The sequence below is a fragment of the Coregonus clupeaformis genome, chromosome 20, assembly GCF_020615455.1.
Source record: "Coregonus clupeaformis isolate EN_2021a chromosome 20, ASM2061545v1, whole genome shotgun sequence".
Classification (NCBI taxonomy): Eukaryota; Metazoa; Chordata; class Actinopteri; order Salmoniformes; family Salmonidae; genus Coregonus; species Coregonus clupeaformis.
In genome coordinates, this window is record NC_059211.1 from 52,660,540 (window position 1) to 52,681,389 (window position 20,850).

The 20,850-nt window shown below is 42.0% G+C and overlaps 1 protein-coding gene across 1 annotated transcript in view; it reads right to left on the bottom strand.

The window, feature by feature from the left end:
- Positions 1 to 241: 241 nt before the first annotated feature.
- Positions 242 to 20,850, bottom strand: part of LOC121533932 (BMP/retinoic acid-inducible neural-specific protein 3) — a 51,102-nt gene continuing 30,493 nt past the window's right edge. The window contains exons 7-8 of the mRNA XM_041840297.2: positions 20,256 to 20,478; positions 242 to 2,072 (exon numbers count right to left, since the gene is read on the bottom strand). Of these exons, the coding sequence (XP_041696231.2) occupies positions 956 to 2,072; positions 20,256 to 20,478 (1,340 nt within the window). The 3' untranslated portion in view covers positions 242 to 955. The remainder of the gene's footprint in view (positions 2,073 to 20,255; positions 20,479 to 20,850) is intronic.

Below are 20,850 nucleotides of genomic sequence, written 5' to 3' on the forward strand. Positions count from 1 at the left end.
AAGAGATTGATATTGAAATATAATCTTAACTGACACACTTCCATTTATATCCCTGTCATTTTGTGAATTGGTGTTAATTGACAGGATCTGGAAATAACTTTATTTTAGTGTGTCTCTTTTTGTGCCAGTTGCATCAAATATGATATAATCTAGATTAATTAACCAAAGATCAAATATAAATATATTTATCATACATAGGTTCTCTGATAAAAATAGACATCTAAACTATTTACAGACGGCACATAAAAATGATTTTTATTTAGTGAATGAGCAAATTCAGAATGTTTTCATACATCATATAGACACTGTTTCATAACTGTTCACAAACGACTGCATTATAAAAAATAAAAGTAACAAACATACTAGCCATTGCGTTTATCATGTTTTATTTCTGCATGTCTGAAGTATTGTACAACTCTAATTTTACAAATATGTGAAATAGAAAAGCCTGTGTGGGAATTTAAACTTAAAACAAGGAACATTTGATTTCCTTAGCGTCTCATTTTGCTCTGGACACATGAGGTGGAGTGGGATTCAACAGCAGAGTGTGAGAATAAAAAAAAGGTGTGTTCAATAACAAAGTGAAGGACTTAAGTAAAGCCATGCTGGTGTCAAACCAAACACACTGTTGAGATAACACTTAATTATCAGCAAAGGTTTCACATTTTAAGTGATTATTGAGATCTGTGCAATCTATGGGCAACATATCAGTGATGATATTTATTTCCATCACGGTCAGAAATCAACTCTGTTTCTTATTCTTATCATGTAAGAATAAGCCCCCTTATGTTTCTATGACACAATATATAATTTTACATTAATCCCGATGAACAGAGCTCAACATCATAACAACAACAAAAAATGTCCCTCAGTGCCTTACAAAATTGCTCTTAACTGTAATCAGGTCAGTGTGATAGCAGCACAAGCATCTGTGTAGTTGGACTCCGGCCCCTTATTAGCTACATAATTTGGTTGTTTCGTATTCCATGGAGTTCGGCTGTTTTGCAGAGAAAACCTGCAATGCTGCCTGTATTCGGACAACATCTGTGGTGGATAATTTCAGGCGGTGGCGCAGCAGGCAGGAAAAGAGGTCCAGGAGCTGAGGTCCAGGAGGGGACAGTCTGTTGACCCGGTCCCTGATCTCCAGCAACTGAAGCAGGGCTGAGTCCTGCGATCCCTGAGTGTACGGGTAGTCCAGCTGCAGAATCAGGTCCTGGATCGCTTCCGGGTCAAAGTGCATACTGTAGCCAAACACCTGGATGCTGTTTATTTTCATGTAGCCCAGGTTCTTACCAGGCTCCAGGAACTCTAAAGGTTCGTAGTAGAATGAGGCGTTCCCTAGGGGCGACGGAGCACTGATCCGGCTCCGCAAGTAGAAGTGGACAGTCTCAAAAAATGTTTTCCACTTGTTGCCCAAAGTCAACGTCCAGTTGTAGCAGTCCAGGGGAATGTCTAGTTTAGTCCTCTCCCAGTCGGGGTAGCTGTTCTGGTGTATGGGCATGATCCAGCTCTCAGAGTGACTGCCCCCAAAGGGGTTGATGTAGACAGACAGCACTGGCTCCAGGGTGCTGTTCTTAGTAAGGCAGATCTGCAGGGTCATCCCGAGGAGCATGTGGACGTGGTTGGACTTGTACTTGTTGCTCTTGAGTGTCAGCAGCATCCTCTTCCTCCACGACGGGTCAAACCAGTTGTTGAGCCGGACATCGTTGCTGACGAAGATCCCATGGATGCCAATACGGGTGTCTTTCTTCTGCAGCAGGTATCTCAGCTCCAGGTCCTGCATGTCCATCTCAAAGCCTATGTAGTGGTCTGTGGAGTCCGGCACCTCGTTGCGGCAGACCCCCTGGCTGAGCATGTACCCAGGATTGCAGGTGGCACAGCGGGAGCGGTTGTCGTAGGAGCAGGAGGCGCAGAAGGAGCCCTCGCCCATGGTGCAGGGGATGACGCCCTGGCAGGACGGGTGTTCGTAGGGGCAAGAGCAGCTTCTCGTTTCCTCCAGGTATGAACCTATGTGGTTGTTCTCACTGCAGTACATGATGGACAAGATATAGTTCAGCCAGTAAGGGAAGGACCTGCAAAACACAGACAAACACAATGAGGATAAACTTCCAGACTGTTTCTTTTCTTCAGGAAATGCACTTAGTATGGCCATACACTTTGCAGTTCTGGGAACACTATCTGCACTACGATCAAATAAAATTATATTTGTCACATTGCTTCGTAAACAACAGGTGTTGACTAACAGTAAAATGCTTACTTTGTCCTTTGTAAATGAGTATGTGAATGTGTGTGTGTGGGGCGTCAGTATGTGTGTGTGAGTGTGTGTGTAGGGATGTCAGTGTAAGTATGTGTGAGTGAATACAATTTTATTTGCCACATGTGCCGAATACAACAGTGAAATGCTTACAAGCCCTTAACCAACAATGCAGTTTTAAGAAAAAAATAGATAAGTAAAAATATAAAAATAACAAATAATTAAAGAGCAGCAGTAAAATAAAATAACAGTAGGGAAACTATATTCAGGGGGTAACGGTACAGAGTCAATGTGTGGGGGCACCGGTTAGTCGAGGTAATATGTACATGTGGGTAGAGTTAAAGTGACTATGCATAGATAATAAACAGAGTAGCAGCAGCGTAAAAGAGGGGGGGACAATGCAAATAGTCCGGGTAGCCATGTTTAGCTGTTCAGGAGTCTTATGGCTTAGGGGTAGAAGCTGTTAAGAAGCCTTTTGGACCTAGACTTGGCGGTACCACTTGTCTATGACTAGGGTGGCTGGAGTCTTTGACAATTTCTAGAGCTTTCCTCTGACACCGCCTGGTATAGAGGTCCTGGATGGCAGGAAGCTTGGCCCCAGTGATGTACTGGGCCGTACGCACTACCCTCTGTAGTGCCTTGCGGTCGGAGGCCGAGCAGTTGCAATACCAGGCAGTGAAGCAACCAGTCAGGATGCTCTCGATGGTGCAGCTGTATAACTTTTTGAGGATCTGAGGACCCATGCCAAATCTTTTCAGTCTCCTGAGGGGGAATAGGTTTTGTCGTGCCCTCTTCACGACTGTCGTGGTATGCTTGAACCATGTTAGTTTGTTGATGATGTGGACACCAAGGACTTTGAAGCTCTCAACCTGTTCCACTACAGCCCCGTCGATGAGAATGGGGGCATGCTCAGTCCTCTTTTTTTTCCTGTAGTCCACAATCATCTCCGTTGTCTTGATCACATTGAGGGAGAGGTTGTTATCCTGGCACCACACGGCCAAGTCTCTGACCTCCCTATAGGCTGTCTCGTCGTTGTTGGTGATCAGACCTACCACTGTTTTAGTATTTGGTATTTTATTAGGATTGCCATTAACTGTTGCAAAAGCAGCAGCTACTCTTCCTGGAGTCCACATAAAACATGAAACATGACATAATACAGAACATTAATTAACAAGAACAGCTCAAGGACAGAACTACATAAACATTTTTAAAAGGCACACGTAGTCTACATATCAATACATACACACAAACTGTCTAGGTCAAATAGTGGAGAGGCGTTGTGCCATGAGGTGTTGCTTTATCTGTTTTTTTTGGTTTGCTGTTTATTTGAGCAATATGAGATGGAACAGAGTTCCATGCAATAATGGCTCTATAAATACTATACGCTTTCTTGAATTTGTTCTGGATTTGGGGACTGTGAAAAGACCCCTGTTGGCATGTCTGGTGGGGTAAGTGTGTGTGTGTGTGTGTCAGAGCTGTGTGTAAGTTGACTATACAAACAATTTGGGATTTTCAACACATTAATGTTTCTTATAAAAATAAGAACTGATGCAGTCAGTCTCTCCTCAACTCTTAGCCAAGAGAGACTGGCATGCATAGTATTTATATCAGCCCTTTGATTACAATGAAGAGCAAGACGTGCCGCTCTGTTTTGGGCCAGCTGCAGCTTAGCTAGGTCTTTCGTTGCAGCACTGGACCACACGACTGGACAATAATCAAGATTAGACAAAACTAGGCCCTGCAGAACTTGCTTTTTGGAGTGTGTTGTCAAAAAAGCAGAGCATCTCTTTATTACGGACAGACCTCTCCCCATCTTTACAACCATTGAATCTGTATGTTTTGACCATGATAGTTTACAATCTAAGGTAACGCCAAGTAATTTACTCTCCTCAACTTGTTCAACAGCCAAACCATTCATTACCAGATTCAGCTGAGGTCTAGAACTTAGGAAATGATTTGTACCAAATACAATGCTCTTAGTTTTAGGGATGTTCAGGACCAGTTTATTAGTGGCCACCCATTCCAAAACAGACTGCAACTCTTTGTTAAGGGTTTCAGTGACTTCATTAGCTGTGGTTGCTGATGCGTATGTGGTTGAATCATAAGCATACATGGACACACATGCTTTGTTTAATGCCGGTGGCAGGTCAATGGTAAAAATAGAAAAGAGTAGAGGGCCTAGAGAGCTGCCCTGTGGTACAACACACTTTACATGTTTGACATTAGAGAAACCCTTTGAGTTCTATTAGATAGATAGCTCTGAATCCACAATATGGCAGAGGTTGAAAAGCACAGGTTATGGTCAATAATATCAAAGGCTGCACTGAAATCTAACAGTACAGCTCTTGGAAAATTCCAGAAAATGATGTCATGGCTTTAGAATATTCTGATAGGCTAATTGACATCATTTGAGTCAATTGGAGGTGTACCTGTGGATGTATTTCAAGGCCTACCTTCAAACTCAGTGCGTCTTTGCTTGACATCATGGGAAAATCAAAAGAAATCAGCAAAGACCTCAGAAAAAATATTGTAGACCTCCACAAGTCGGGTTCATCCTTGGGAGCAATTTCCAAACGCATGAAGGTACCACATTCATCTGTACAAACAATAGTATGCAAGTATAAACACCATGGGACCACGCAGCCGTCATACCACTCAGGAAGGAGACGCGTTCTGTCTCCTAGAGATGAACGTACTTTGGTTGAAAAGTGCAAATCAATCCCAGAACAACAGCAAAGGACCTTGTGAAGATGCTGGAGGTAAAGGTACAAAATTATTTATATCCACAGTAAAACGAGTCCTATATCGACATAACCTGAAAGGCCGCTCAGCAAGGAAGAGGCCACTGCTCCAAAACTGCCATAAAAAAGCCAGACTACGGTTTGCAACTGCACATGGGGCAAAGATCTTACTTTTTGGAGAAAAATCCTCTGGTCTGATTAAACAAAAATAGAACTGTTTGGCCATAATGACCATCGTTATGTTTGGAGGAAAAGGGGGACGCTTGCAAGCTGAAGAAAACCATCCCAACGTGAAGCACGGGGGTGGCAGCATCATGCTGTGCGGGTGCTTTGCTGCATGAGGGACTGGTGCACTTCACAAAATAGATGGCATCATGAGGAAGGAAAATTATGTGGATATATTGAAGCAACATCTCAAGACATCAGTCAGGAAGTTAAAGCTTGGTCGCAAATGGGTCTTCCAAATGGACAATGACCCCAAGCATATGTCCAAAGTTGTGGCAAAATGCATCACAAAGCCCTGACCTCAATCCTATAGAAAATGTGTGGGCAGAACTGAAAAAGTGTGTGCGAGCAAGGAGACCTACAAACCTGACTCAGTTACACCAGCTCTGTCAGGAGGAATGGATTCACCCAATTTATTGTGGGAAGCTTGTGGAAGGCTACCCGAAACGTTTGACCCAAGTTAAACAATTGAAAGGCAATGCTACCAAATACTAATTGAGTGTGTGTAAACTTCTGACCCACTGGGAATGTGATGAAAGAAATAAAAGCTGAAATAAATCATTCTCCCTACTATTATTCTGACATTTCACATTCTTAAAATAAAGTGGTGATCCTAACTGACCTAAGACAGGGAATTTTTACTAGGATTAAATGTCAGGAATTGTGAAATACTGAGTATAAATGTATTTGGCTAAGGTGTATGTAAACTTCCGACTTCCGACGAACCAGTAAAAGGCCGCTTTACCATTCTTGGGTAGCGGAATTACTTTGGCTTTCTTCCAGGCCTGAGGACAAATACTTTCCTCTAGGCTCAGATTAAAGATATGACATATAAGAGAGGCTATAGAGTCAGCTACCATCCTCAGTAGCTTTCCATCTAAGTTGTCAAGTTTGATCGATTACAATAATTCTTCCACCTCTCCCACACTAACTTTACAAAATTCAAACTTGCAATGCTTTTCTTTCATTATTATGATTTTTTTATGCATGAATACGATGGCTCACTGTTCATTGTTGGCATTTCCTGCCTAAGTTTGCCCACTTTGCCAATGAAGTAATCATTAAAATAATTGGCAACATCAAATGGTTTTGTGTTGAATAAGCCATCTGATTCGATGAAAGACGGAGTTGAATTTGTCTTTCTGCCCATAATTTCATGTAAAGAACTCAAGTTTTTTTTTCCATCATTCTTTATATAATTGATCTTGGCTTCATAATACAGTTCCTTCTTCTTTTTGTTGAGTTTAGTCACATAAGTTCTCAATTTGCAGTAAGTCAACCAGTCAGATGTGCAGCCAGACTTATTAGCCACTCCTTTTGCCCCATCTCTTTCAACCATACAGTTTCTCAATTCCTCATCAATCCATGGAGCCTTAACAGTTCTAACAGTCCGTTTCCTAACAGGTGCATGTTTATCAATAATTGGAAGAAGCAATTTCTTAAATGTATCAAGTGCAGCGTCTGGATGCTCCTTATTAATCACATCAGACCAACAAATATTTTTTACATCATCCACATATGATTCACAGCAAAATCATTTGTATGATCTCTTATTCACTATTTTAGGACCAGCTGTTGGAACTTTGGCTTTCCTGGATATAGCCACTATATTGTGATCACTGCATCTAATGGGTTCGGATACAGCTTTAGAACAAAGTTCTACAGTATTAGTAAAAATGTGATCAATACATGTGGATGATCTTGATCCTGTAGTGTTTTTAAACACCCTGGTAGGTTGATTAATAACCTGAACCAGATTACAGGCACTGGTTACAGTGAGAATCTTCCTCTTGAGCGGACAGCTTGATGAAAACCACTCAATATTCAGGTCCCCAAGAAAGTAGCCCTCTGTTTACATCACATACACTATCAAGCATTTCACACATATTATTTAGATACTGACTGTTCGCACTTGGTGGCCTATAGCAACACCCCAAAAGAAAAGGCTTTAGATGTGGCAAGTGAACCTGCAACCACAACACTTCAATAACAGTTTACATAAAATATTCTCAAAGCATTACAGTGATATGGCTCTGAATATATACAGCAACACCTCCCCCATAAGCATTTCTGTCTCTTCTACATATGTTATATTCTTGTATTGCTACTGCTATATCATCAAATGAATTATCTAAGTGAATCTCAGAAATGGCTAATATATGAATGTTATCTGATGTTAGCAAGTTATTGATTTCATGAACCTTATTTCTAAGGCTACATATACAGTGGCTTGCCAAAGTTTTCACCCCACTTGGCATTTTTCCTATTTGTTGCCTTACAACCTGGAATTAAAATGGATTTTTTTCGAGGGGGTTGTGTCATTTGATTTACACAACATGCCTACCACTTTGAAGATGCAAAACAAGAAATAAGACAAAAAAACTTGAGCGTGCATAACTATTCACCCCCCCAAAGTCAATACATTGTAGAGCCACCTTTTGCAGCAATTACAGCTGCAGGTCTCTTGGGGTATCTCATCTCTATAAGCTTGGCACATCTAGCCACTGGGATTTTTGCCCAATCTTCAAGTTGGAGGGGTTCGGCTGGTGTACAGCAATCTTTAAGTCATCCCACAGATTCTCAATTGGATTGAGGTCTGGGCTTTGACTAGGCCATTCCATGACATTTAAGTGTTTCCCCTTAAACCACTTGAGTGTTGCTTTAGCAGTATGCTTAGGGTCATTGTCCTGCTCGAAGGCGAACCTCCGTCCCAGTCTCAAATCTCTGGAAGACTGAAACTGGTTTTCCTCAAGAATGTCCCTGTATTTAGCGCCATCCATCATTCCTTAAATTTCCCAGTCCCTGCTGATGAAAAACATCCCAGCAGCATGATGCCTGCACCACCACCATGCTTCACTGTGGTGGGTGGTGTTCTCGGGGTGATGAAAGGTGTTGGGTTTGCGCCAGACATTGCATTTTTCCTTGATGGCCAAAAAGCTCAATTTAAGTCTCATCTGACCAGAGTACCTTCTTCCATATGCAATGGCTTTTTTCTGGCCACTCTTCCTTAAAGCCCAGCTCTGTGAAGTGTACGGCTTAAAGTGGTCCTATGGACAGATACTCCAATAATGGATTTAAAGGTGCTCCGTGGGATGTTCAAAGTTTCTGATATTTTTTTATAACCCAACCCTGATCTGTACTTCTCCACAACTTTGTCCCTGACCTGTTTGGAGAGCTCATTGGTGTTCATGAAGCCGCTTGCTTGGTGGTGCCCCTTGGTTAGCGGTGTTGCAGACTCTGGGGCCTTTCAGAACAGGTGTATGACAGATCATGTGACACTTAGATTGCACACAGGTGGACTTTATTTAACTAATTATGTGACTTCTGAAGGTAATTGGTTGCACCAGATCTTATTTAGGGGCTTCATAGCAAAGGGGGTGAATACATATTCACGCACCACTTTTCCATTATTAATTTCTTTGAATCTTTTGAAACAAGTGATTTTTTTCATTTCACTTCACCAATTTTGACTATTTTGTGTATGTCCATTACATGAAATCCAAATAAAAATCCATTTAAAAACGCCAAGGGGGGTGAATACTTTTGCAAGACACTGTATTAATATGGGCTATTTTCAACCCTTTCCTGTGTAGCTTATCAGGATAGACATAATACTGAAAAGAGCAAACAAAGCAAGATAAAAAAATATACATTCAGCAGTCCATTAATCAATAGGTGTGTGTGTGTGTGCTGCGGGGTTGAAGCTACGAACCCATAGGCTTGGCTCTCTCTTCCCTTCCAGGCTCACATGTGATAGAGAGACACCACTGTCCTCGACAACTGTACTCCCACTGGCTTTGGGCTTTGTCGTGGTAGAAGCTAGCAACTCTTCCTCATTTCGCGTTCAACGGGAAGTGACGTGACAGGATGGGGCCATCACTGTTGTGTCGTCGGCAAACTTAATGATGGTGTTGGAGTCGTGCCTGGCCATGCAGTCATGGGTGAAAAGGGAGTACAGGAGGGGACTGAGCACGCACCCCTGAGGGGCCCCCATGTTGAGGATCAGTGTGGCAGATGTGTTGTTATCTACCCTTACCACCTGGGGGCGGCCCGTCAGGAAGTCCAGGATCCAGTTGCAGTGCGAGGTGTTTAGTCCCAGGGTCCTTAGCTTAGTGATGAGCTTTGAGGTCACTATGGTGTTGAATGCTGAGCTGTAGTCAATGAATAGCATTCTCACATAGGTGTTCCTCTTGTCCAGGTGGGAAAGGGCAGTGTGGAGTGCAATAGAGATTGCATCATATGTGGATCTGTTGGGGCAGTATGCAAATTGGAGTGGGTCTAGGGTTTCTGGGATAATGGTGTTGATGTGAGCCATGACCAGCCTTTCAAAGCACTTCATGGCTACATACGTGAGTGATATGGGTTGGTAGTCATTTAGGCAGATTATCTTAGTGTTCTTGGGCACAGGGACTATGGTGGTCTGCTTGAAACATGTTGGTATTACAGACTCAGTCAGGGACATGTTGAAAATGTCAGTGAAGACACTTGCCAGTTGGTCAGCGCATGCTCGGAGTTCACGTCCTGGTAATCCGTCTGGCCCTGCGGCCTTGTGAATGTTGACCTGCTTAAAAGTCTTACTCACATCGGCTACGGAGAGCGTGATCACATAGTCATCCGGAACAGCTGATGCTCTCATGCATGCTTCAGTGTTGCTTGCCTCGATGCGAGCATAGAAGTGATTTAGCTCGTCTGGTAGGCTTGTGTCACTGGGCAGCTCGTGGCTGTGCTTCCCTTTGTAGTCTGTAATAGTTTGCAAGCCCTGCCACATCCGACGAGCGTCGGAGCTGGTGTAGTACGATTCAATCTTAGTCCTATATTGACTCTTTGCCTGTTTGATGACTCGTCGGAGGGCATGGCGGGATTTCTTATAAGCGTCCGGGTTAGAGTCCTGCTCCTTGAAAGCGGCAGCTCGTGCGGATGTTGCCTGTAATTCATGGCTTCCATGGCTTTTGGTTGGGGTATGAACATACGTACGTACGTACAGTCACTTTGGGGATATCAAGTTCACTAAAATAACCGCAATGTTGGCAGATATTCACATTCCCCAATACAAAGTTCCATCTTCTTTGGGTTCATATCATGATACAGCTGTATTTTCCTGACGAAATAACAATATATTAGGTTTTCCCCTGTAGCATTTTATGTCTGGCCATGTCAGTAGGTTGTCGCAGAGTGTTTAATTCATATATATATGCAGGCAGGGTGTCACGGTATTTTCAAAACCCCAGATGAGACATACTGTAAACAATGATAAATGCAGTATCTATGTGGGTATATGTGCACACAGCAACAGTTTATGAAGAATTGACGACAGTTTATGAAAATATATGGAAGTGGATAAGCAGAAAATAAAATGTTCTCCTTTAAAACGTATCTATAATGGGTTATTTATCTATAAGACATTTGGCTGTGTATGTTAATCAATTCTCTTTATAGCTTCAGAAACATTTATATCTACTGGGCCTGGTCTTGTCGCCCACATGGGTATTGTGCATATCTCTCCTCACTGTTCTCCCACCAAGCCGACCCAAGAATACTTCATGGCAGGGGATATGTAAATACTGCTGGAGTCGTATTGCATGAGAGATGGGGTGAAGTGAAAGAGAAGGTGGGTGGCAACTGAAGAGGTGTTACATATAGCAGTCAGTCTGTCAGTACCAGGGGAGAACGACTGCCCCCTCTCATTGAAGCCACGGAAGTTGAAGGCCGACCGCGGTACTGCAGGCATTGTTAGCAGAAAACAGGATCCCCCCATTATAGTGAATGGAAAAATTGCAACCTTTGTGGTCAATCTTTGTGTAAAAAATAAAAGAATGTAAAGACAATAATGGTACCAATAATTTATTCTAATACACCAGAAAGTATTCACACCCCTTGACCATTTACACATTTTGTTGTTACAGCCTGATTTTAAAATGGAATAAATTGAGATTGTTTTGTCACTGACCTACACACATTACCCCATAATGTCAAAATGGAATGATGTTTTTCAAATTAATAAAAAATCAAAAGCTGAAATATCTTGAGTCAATAAGTATTCAACCCCTTTGTTATGGCAAGCCTTAAATAAATTCAGGAGTAAAAATGAACTTAACAAGTAACATAATAATTTGCATGGATTCACTCGGTGTCCAATAATAATGTTTAATATTATTTATTTTTGTACTTTTTACTCCTTTTTCTCCCCACTTTTGTGATATCCAATTGGTAGTTACAGTCTTGTCCCATCGCTGCGACTCGGGAGAGGCAGAGGTCGAGAGTATGCATCCTCCGAAACATGACCCTGCCAAGCCGCAATGCTTCTTGAAACACTGCTTGCTTAACCCGGAAGCCAGCCGCACCAATGTGTCGGAGGAAACACCGTCTAGCTGGCGACCGAAGTCAGCTTGCAGGCACCCGGCCCCACCACAAGGAGTTGCTAAAGCGTGATGGGACAAGGAAATCCCGGCCGGCCAAACCCTTCCCCAACGACGCTGGGCCAATTGTGCGCCGCCTCATGGGTCTCCCGGTCACGGCCGGCTGTGACACAGCCTGGGATCGAACCTGGGGCCTTAGACCGCTGCACCACTCGGGAGGCCTTTAATATTATTTTTGAATGACTAGCTCATCTCTGTATCCCACACATGCAATTATCTTTAAGGTCCTTCAGTCGAGCAGTGAATTTCAAACACAGATTCAACCACAAAGACCAGGGAGGTTTTCCAATGCCTTGGAAAGAAAGGCACCTATTGGTAGAATAAAAATAAAGAACAATAAAAAAGCAGACATCGAATACCCATTTGAGCATGATGAAGTTATTAATTTCACTTTGGATGGTGTATCAATACTCCCCGTCACTACAAAGATACAGGCGTCCTTCCTAACTCAGTTGCTGGAGAGGAAGGAAACCGCTCAGGGATTTCCCCATGAGGCCAATGGTGACTTTAAAACAGTTACAATGGCTGTGATAGGAGAAAACTTAGGCTGGATAAACAACATTGTAGTTACTCCACAATACTAACCTAATTGACAGAGTGAAAAGAAGGAAGCCTGTACATAATACACATATTCCTAAACATGCATCCTGTTTGCAACAAGGAACTAATGTAATACAGCAAAAAATGTGGCAAAGTAATTTACTTTTTGTCCTGAAATCAAAGTGTTATGTTTGGGGCAAATCCATACCACATTACTGAGTACCACTCTCCATATTTTCAAGCATAGTGATTGCTGAATCATGTTATGGGTATGCTTGTAATTGTTAAGGACTGGGGCGTTTTTCAGGATAAAAAGAAAAACGGAATGGAGCTAAGCACATGCAAAATCCTAGAGGGAAACCTGGTTCAGTCTGCTTTCCACCAGACACTGGGAGATTAATTCACATTTCAGCAGGACAGTAACCTAAAACACAAGGCCAAATATACACTGGAGTTGCTTAACAAGAAGACAGTGAATGTTCTTGAGTGGCCGAGTTACAATTTCGACCTAAACCTGCTTGAAAATCTATGGCAAGACCTGAAAGTTGTTGTTTAGCAATTATCAACAACCAATTTTACAGATCTTGAAGAATTTTGAAAAGAATAATATGAAAATGTTGCACAATCCAGGTGTAGAAAGCTCTTCGAGATTTACCCAGAAAGAATACCAATTGTAATCGCTGCCAAAGTTGATTCTAACATGTATTGACTCAGGGGGTTGAATACTTATCTAATCAAGATATGCATGTATTAGTGTTTTATTTTTCAAATGTTGGAATTTATCTTCCACTGACAGAGTATTTTGTGTAGATAAAAAAAATAACACTAAAATCAATTTTAATCCCACTTGTTAAAATTTTTTTTGGGGAAAAAGTAAAGGGGTGTGAATACTTTCTGAAGGCACTATATGTCCTTGAACCGATAAAAAAAAAAAAGTTAAAGGATAATTTAGTTGCTAATGGCAGCCCGCAGTATCCCGGCCGGCCTTCAACTTGAGTTACTCAATTACATTTACGTCATTTAGCAGTGAGCTAGTATGCACTGAGGGGGGCAGCACTGAGCTAGCATGCAACGTCACTTCCTGGAGTAGCTCAAACTGCGCATGTTATGTCTCCATGAGATGCCATCGTAACCAACTTTATTTGGCTTCAATGCGCAATTGAGTCTTCACATAGGAATGAATGGTGTCACGTGATCAATGGTTTTGTCTATTCATATATACAGTTTATACAGTTTATTGGTCAGCGCTTTTCACAGACACCCAACAACAGAGACAGGGGATGCCTCGGTGGGCTCTATTTTATTACAGTGAGGGAAAAAGTATTTGATCCCCTGCTGATTTTGTACGTTTGCCCACTGACAAAGAAATTATTAGTCTATAATTTTAATGGTAGGTTTATTTGAACAGTGAGAGACAGAATAACAACAAAATAATCCAGAAAAACGCATGTCAAAAATGTTATAAATTGATTAGCATTTTAATGAGAGAAATAAGTATTTGACCCTTCTGCAAAACATGACTTAGTCCTTGGTGGTAAAACCCGTGTTGGCAATCACAGAGGTCAGACGTTTCTTGTAGTTGGCCACCAGGTTTGCACACATCTCAGGAGGGATTTTGTCCCACTCCTCTTTGCAGATCTTCTCCAAGTCATTAAGGTTTCGAGGCTGACGTTTGGCAACTCGAACCTTCAGCTCCCTCCACAGATTTTCTATGGGATTAAGGTCTGGAGACTGGCTAGGCCACTCCAGGACCTTAATGGGCTTCTTCTTGAGCCACTCCTTTGTTGCCTTGACCGTGTGTTTTGGGTCATTGTCATGCTGGAATACCCATCCACGACCCATTTTCAATGCCCTGGCTGAGGGAAGGAGGTTCTCACCCAAGATTTGACGGTACATGGCATCGTCCATCGTCCCTTTGATGCGGTGAAGTTGTCCTGTCCCCTTAGCAGAAAAACACCCCCAAAGCATAATGTTTCCACCTCCATGTTTGACGGTGGGGATGGTGTTCTTGGGGTCATAGGCAGCATTCCTCCTCCTCCAAACATGGCGAGTTGAGTTGATGCCAAAGAGCTCCATTTTGGTCTCATCTGACCACAACACTTTCACCCAGTTCTCCTCTGAATCATTCAGAAGTTCATTGGCAAACTTCAGACGGGCATGTATATGTGCGTTCTTGAGCAGGGGGACTTCAGTTCTTCACGGCGTGGTGTGTTACCAATTGTTTTCTTGGTGACTATGGTCCCAGCTGCCTTGAGATCATTGACAAGATCCTCCCGTGTAGTTCTGGGCTGATTCCTCACCGTTCTCATGATCATTGCAACTCCACGAGGTGAGATCTTGCATGGAGCCCCAGGACGAGGGAGATTGACAGTACTTTTGTGTTTCTTCCATTTGCGAATAATCGCATCAACTGTTGTCACCTTCTCACCAAGCTGCTTGGTGATGGTCTTGTAGCCCATTCCAGCCTTGTGTAGGTCTACAATCTTGTCCCTGACATCCTTGGAGAGCTCTTTGGTCTTGGCCATGGTGGAGAGTTTGGAATCTGATTGATTGATTGCTTCTGTTGACAGGTGTCTTTTATACAGGTAACAAACTGAGATTAGGAGCACTCCCTTTAAGAGTGTGCTCCTAATCTCAGCTCGTTACTTGTATAAAAGACACCTGGGAGCCAGAAATCTTTCTGATTGAGAGGGGGTCAAATACTTACTTCCCTCATTAAAATGCAAATCAATTTATAACATTTCTGACATGCGTTTTTCGGGATTTGTTGATTGTTATTCTGTCTCTCACTGTTCAAATAATCCTACCATTAAAATTATAGACTGATAATTTATTTGTCAGTGGGCAAACGTACAAAATCAGCAGGGGATCAAATACTTTTTTCCCTAACGCAATGGTAAATCTTAGCGCTGGTGGTAGCAATATAGATTCGGGGGTGTGTCAGAAATATTTTTGCTATTTTCACAACCGGAATGATGGGCGTAGTAGCTGGCGGTAGTGTGAAAGGGCTGGGTTTTGATGAATAAACAATTTGTGGGATTGTCGAGGCTTGGCCCCTCACTGGCCAAACAGAACGTGCTCCATGGCTAAATATGTGGTTGCTTCAAGCTGTGTATTTATGGTTTTTTATGTATTGCATTCTCCTCAACCCCAATTAGAATATTAGTCCGTTATAGCCTAGTTTGTTAAATTGCCTGCCCCATATTCGCTAAATATGTCGAACAAATTCTCATTTACAGCAATGACCTGGGGAAAAGTTACAGGGAAGAGGAATGAGCCAATTGGAAGCTGGGAATGATTAGGTGGCCATGAAGGTATGCGGGCCAGATTGAGAATTTAGCCAGGACACTGTGGTTAACACCCCTACTCTTATGATAAGTCCATGGGCTCTTTAGTGATCACAGAGAGACAGGGCTCCCGTTTAACATCCCATCCGAAAGACAAGTACCCTACACAGGGCAATGTCCCCATTCACTGCCCTGGGGGATTGGGATATTTTTTTTGACCAGAGGAAAGAGTGCCTCCTGCTGGCCCTCCAACACCACTTCCAGCAGCATCTAGTCTCCCATCCAGGGATCAACTCTGCTTAGCTTCAGCGGCAAGCTAGCAGTGGGATGCAGGGTGGTACTGCTGGCTAAAATTACAGTCTGGACATGCCAAATGTAGTCAATAAGCAATATTAAATTCACTTGGCTATTGATAAGGCCTGAAAAGACTGTATAATTAAATTATAACAAAAACAAAACAACAACTTGTTTGAAATAGGCTATGTCTAAATACAGTTACAGGCACCATCATTTCTCCCTGTGGGCATATAATATAGACAAGGCAACTTAAACTACGTAGGGTTTAACACACACCCAAACTTTTCACAGGAGATGGATAAAGATCCAATATAAAGAGAACGGGGAAATGTCCACTCACTGTTATACTGCTCGGAAATGTAATGTTTTATAAACATAATGGAACCATCTTACAGATCATATTTGCACTTATCCAGAAATAGCAGCCGAAATTACATTGCATTCGAGCCATGTACCCTACCGTTCAAATGTTTGGGGTCACAATGAGTTTGAATAGGAAATATAGCAAAATGCATAGGAAATGTAGTAATTGACAAGGTTAGAAATAATAATTTTTAATAGAAACAATTATTGTGTCCTTCATACTTTGCATTCGTCAAAGAATCCTCCATTTGCAGCAATTACAGCCTTGCAGACCTTTGGCATTCTAGTTGTCAATTTGTTGAGGTAATCTGAAGAGATTTCACCCCATGCTTCCTGAAGCACCTCCCACAAGTTGGATTGGCTTGATGGGCACTTCTTACGTACCATACGGTCAAGCTGTTCCCACAACAGCTCAATAGGGTTGAGATCCGGTGACTGTGCTGGCCACTCCATTATAGACAGAATACCAGCTGACTGCTTCTTCCCTAAATAGTTATTGCACAGTTTGGAGCTATGCTTTGGGTCATTGTCCTGTTGTAGGAGGAAATTGGCTCCAATCAAGCGCCGTGCACAGGGTTTGGCATGGCATTTCAAAATGGAGTGATAGCCTTCCTTCTTCAAGATCCCTTTTACCCTGTACAAATCTCCCACTTTACCACCACCAAAGCACCCCCAGACCATCACATTGCCGCCACCATGCTTGACAGATGGCATCAAGCACTCCTCCAGCATCTTTTCATTTGGTCTGTGTCTCACAAATTTTCTTCTTTGTGATCCGAACACCTCAAACTTCGATTTGTCTGTCCACAACACTTTTTTTTAAATCTTCCTCTGTCCAGTATCTGTGTTCTTTTTCCCATCTTAATCTTTTATTTTTATTGGCCAGTCTGAGATATGGCTTTTTCTTTGCAACTCTGCCTAGAAGGTCAGCATCCTGGAGTCGCCTCTTCACTGTTGACGTTGAGACTGTTGTTTTGCGGGTACTATTTAATGAAGCTGCCAGTTGAGGACCTGTGAGGCATCTGTTTCTCAAACTAGACACTAATGTATTTGTCCTCTTGCTCAGTTGTGCACCGGGGCCTCCCACTCCTCTTTCTATTCTGGTTAGAGCCAGTTTGCGCTGTTCTGTGAAGGGAGTAGTACACAGCGTTGTACGAGATCTTCAGTTTCTTGGCAATTTCTCGCATGGAATAGCATTCATTTCTCAGAACAAGAATAGACTGATGAGTTTCAGAAGAAAGTTATTTGTTTCTGGCCATTTTGATCCTGTAATCGAACCCACAATTGCTGATGCTCCAGATACTCAACTAGTCTCAAGAAGGCCAGTTTTATTGCTTCTTAAATCAGCACAACAGTTTTCAGCTGTGCTAACATAATTGCAAAAGGGTTTTCTAATGATCAATTAGCTTTTTAAAATGATAAACTTGGATTAGCAAACACAACGTGCCATTGGAACACAGGACTAACGGTTGCTGATAATGGGCCTCTGTACGCCTATGTAGATAATCAATTTTTTTTTAAATCAGCCGTTTCCAGCTACAATAGCCATTTACAACATTAACAATGTCTACACTGTATTTCTGATCAATTTGATGTTATTTTAATGGACCAAAAAATTGCTTTTCTTTCGAAAACAAGGACATTTCTAAGTAACCCCAAACTTTTGAACGGTAGTGTATGTTCTCACCATAAACCAATGGACGGTGAATCTTTCTAATAAGTTTTGTTTTTTAATCAAATTAAATGAAAAACAATCAATCAATCTGTTTTTTAAACCAACAACAATGTCTAAATAGGATCGAGTCAGAAACATATTATAAATCGCTTCTCTCGTTCCATGGCACTGTGTGCACACTTAGGCCTAAATGTCTTTACGCATAACATTCGCACGTCTACAAAAATACTAGGCTCCTGTCAATTGTACCGTTGCCTATGTGCGAGCCAGTTTTTTATTTTTTACGCTGTTGATATGCCATTATAGGAGGACTGAATAGTTTGGAGGAGCATGTCTTTGGTAATCGGACGAGGGGATGGATAGCCTACCATTGATCCACATCAACGGGACTGCAGTAGAGAGAATCACGAGTTTTACGTTCCTCGGAGTCCACATCACCGAGGACCTGTCATGGACAAATAAAACCACCACTCTTGTCAAGAGGGCACAACAGAGTCTCTATTACCTAAGGCGGCTGAAGAAATTTGGCATGCTGCCCTTTGTCCTCTACAAATACTACCACTGCACCATAGAGAGCGTCCTGACCAGTTGCATCAAAAATATTTCAAAGCACTCTCAGTAGACCATTTAAAACCCCTTTATTCAAAGGCTACTTGGCTAATGGCAGGATAAAAAGACGTAGCTATGCGATGCTGCTAAACCAGCCTTGATTAAGGGGAGGGTAGGCTATGCTTGTTTTTTTAATCAAATTAAACTAAATATTTTTTTCATGTTTCTAAATACGAGATTCACCGGCAAAAAAGGCACATCTCTCCTTCCATGGGTACTGTGCATCATGGCTGGATAGGCTGCGCTACCGCTCTCAAAATCCAGTGCATCAGTTTTTACATTATTGCAAACTAACCTGCGCCTCCTTAGCACCAGCCGAAAATAGAGCCCTGTGTCTCTACATCTCTGTGCTGGCACCCAATTCTCTGTAAATAACTGGATTTACTTAATGAATTGCGTCCATGAAACAATTTGGTGAAACACCATAAGGTTGAGAAACCTTATGGGAAATGGAAGGGGCAAAGAAACCTATAATGGAAATGGAAAGGGTAGAGAGCAGCTTGTATTGCTTTACTAAAACCCATTAAGACAAATATGTCAGACTCTTCATGTAAACGATCACTTCTGTGTTAGAGCCCCAATAGCAATAGTACTAGGAGACTAGTACTAATTTTCTGTGGCTGTATTTTCACAGCTTATGAGAACCTCATGGCCACATCCATTATAAGTAGTTTAATAAAAAAATAAGCAAATATAGTCCTTGACAGCGAAAAATAAGAGTAAAAGGAAAGCCATATGAAAAGGATGCTCTCTCAATGGGATTTTGTATCTAAATAATAAACATTAATGAATTATGACATGAATTATGGCTGACCGTATTAGTCAGAGTATCAAGCTAGGTAACTACTGTATTCTCTGTATGTGGTCCTCTGTAGCTCAGCTGGTAGAGCACGTTGCTTGTAACGCCAGGGTAGTGGGTTCGATCCCCGGGACCACCCATACACAAAAATGTATGCACGCATGACTGTAAGTCGCTTTGGATAAAAGCATCTGCTAAATGGCATATTATTATTATTATTATTATTATTATTATTATTATTATTATAGTCTGTGAAAATAAAAGCAATCTCAGTATATCTAATGTATGAAATAGAGTTTAAGTTTTATTAATCAGTCCTCTATGCTTGTTAAAGTTGGATGAATTTTCCCATGACAAAGAAATATGGGCTGATTTTGCCAAGTGAAACGTTTTCTACAACAAATTTAGAAGAAAATGAAGAAAAAAAACACGAGCACAGCAGAGTTTCACCCGACAAGTGGGTTGGTGAAATTGGAGCTGCTATCTCATGTTCTGATTGATTGCCTGTGAACTCTTTTGAACATAAGAAACATAAAACATCAGTTCAGAAATGTCAAAGCAATATGCAGAGTACAGAATTTCTCTCCCCTCACCTATCAACAATGTGTATGTCTGAACAGCAGCCATTTTAGACTGGGACATTCACAACATCCCCGAGTCTATTCAGGCACAAAAGGGATACTCAGGGGGATTGCTTACAGGGCCTGGATGTTTTGGAGGGAGCCTAGACCGGGACCAAGTCATCAGCATCGGAACAATTATTTTTCAATTCTACAAAAGCCCTTCTCAGGTCTCTGCTGAAAGCAAAGTGTCGTGTTTATTACCATGTTATTAGTTTGAAACCCCATCCAGAGATAGCACAGAAATAACTACCAGTTTGAGGCTTGAATCTTCATCCATATTGATGTCATTTAAAGGTCACTAACGATGTTTATCATAGCATCTTCTCACCTGTCTCTGTCACTCTCTCCCCCCCCGATTCTTCATGCACATCCATGCCTGCTAAACATCACTGGCAATGTTTATCATATATCATAATATATTCTCACCTCTCTCTCAGCACAATGACTTTAGGCTGTGTCCGACACCTCTTGCTGAGGGTGAAGAGTTTTTTGACAATTCGTCTGGATTTGGCGATGAGCTGTCTGCTGCTGAGCTCCAGCTGTCTGTAGCGCTGGTGGACGGCCGGCTCCATCTTCCAGAAGTACTGGATGGCAGATGTGTTGAGGGCGTAGAACGTCGGGAGTCTCCGCAAAAAGTTCTGGAACTCCTCTGAAAGGCAGACAAGTGTGGAGAGGTTTAATGGCCCCTCGTCGTTCTGCTCCGCTTATTTATTTATTTATTTATATGATTCTGTTCATTTTGGCTGATAAAGTCAGACGACATTAAGGGATCACTTTAGAGAGAGCACATGGGACTTGGTTTGCCGGGCCGCCATGGGGGAGAATGGAAGTGATACTGTGTGACGCATATGTTAATAGAAAGAGGCAGAACTAAATGTGGGTCTGTGTCTCTGTTTGAAATACCAAGACCCCAGCCAGCTCCTGGCAGAGCAAGCTCATGTGTAGAGGCACAACAGCCAAACAGAAAAGCAGCAAAAAATATTACTTTGCTTCAGGGTAAGTGTCAGGTTTAACGAGTGAA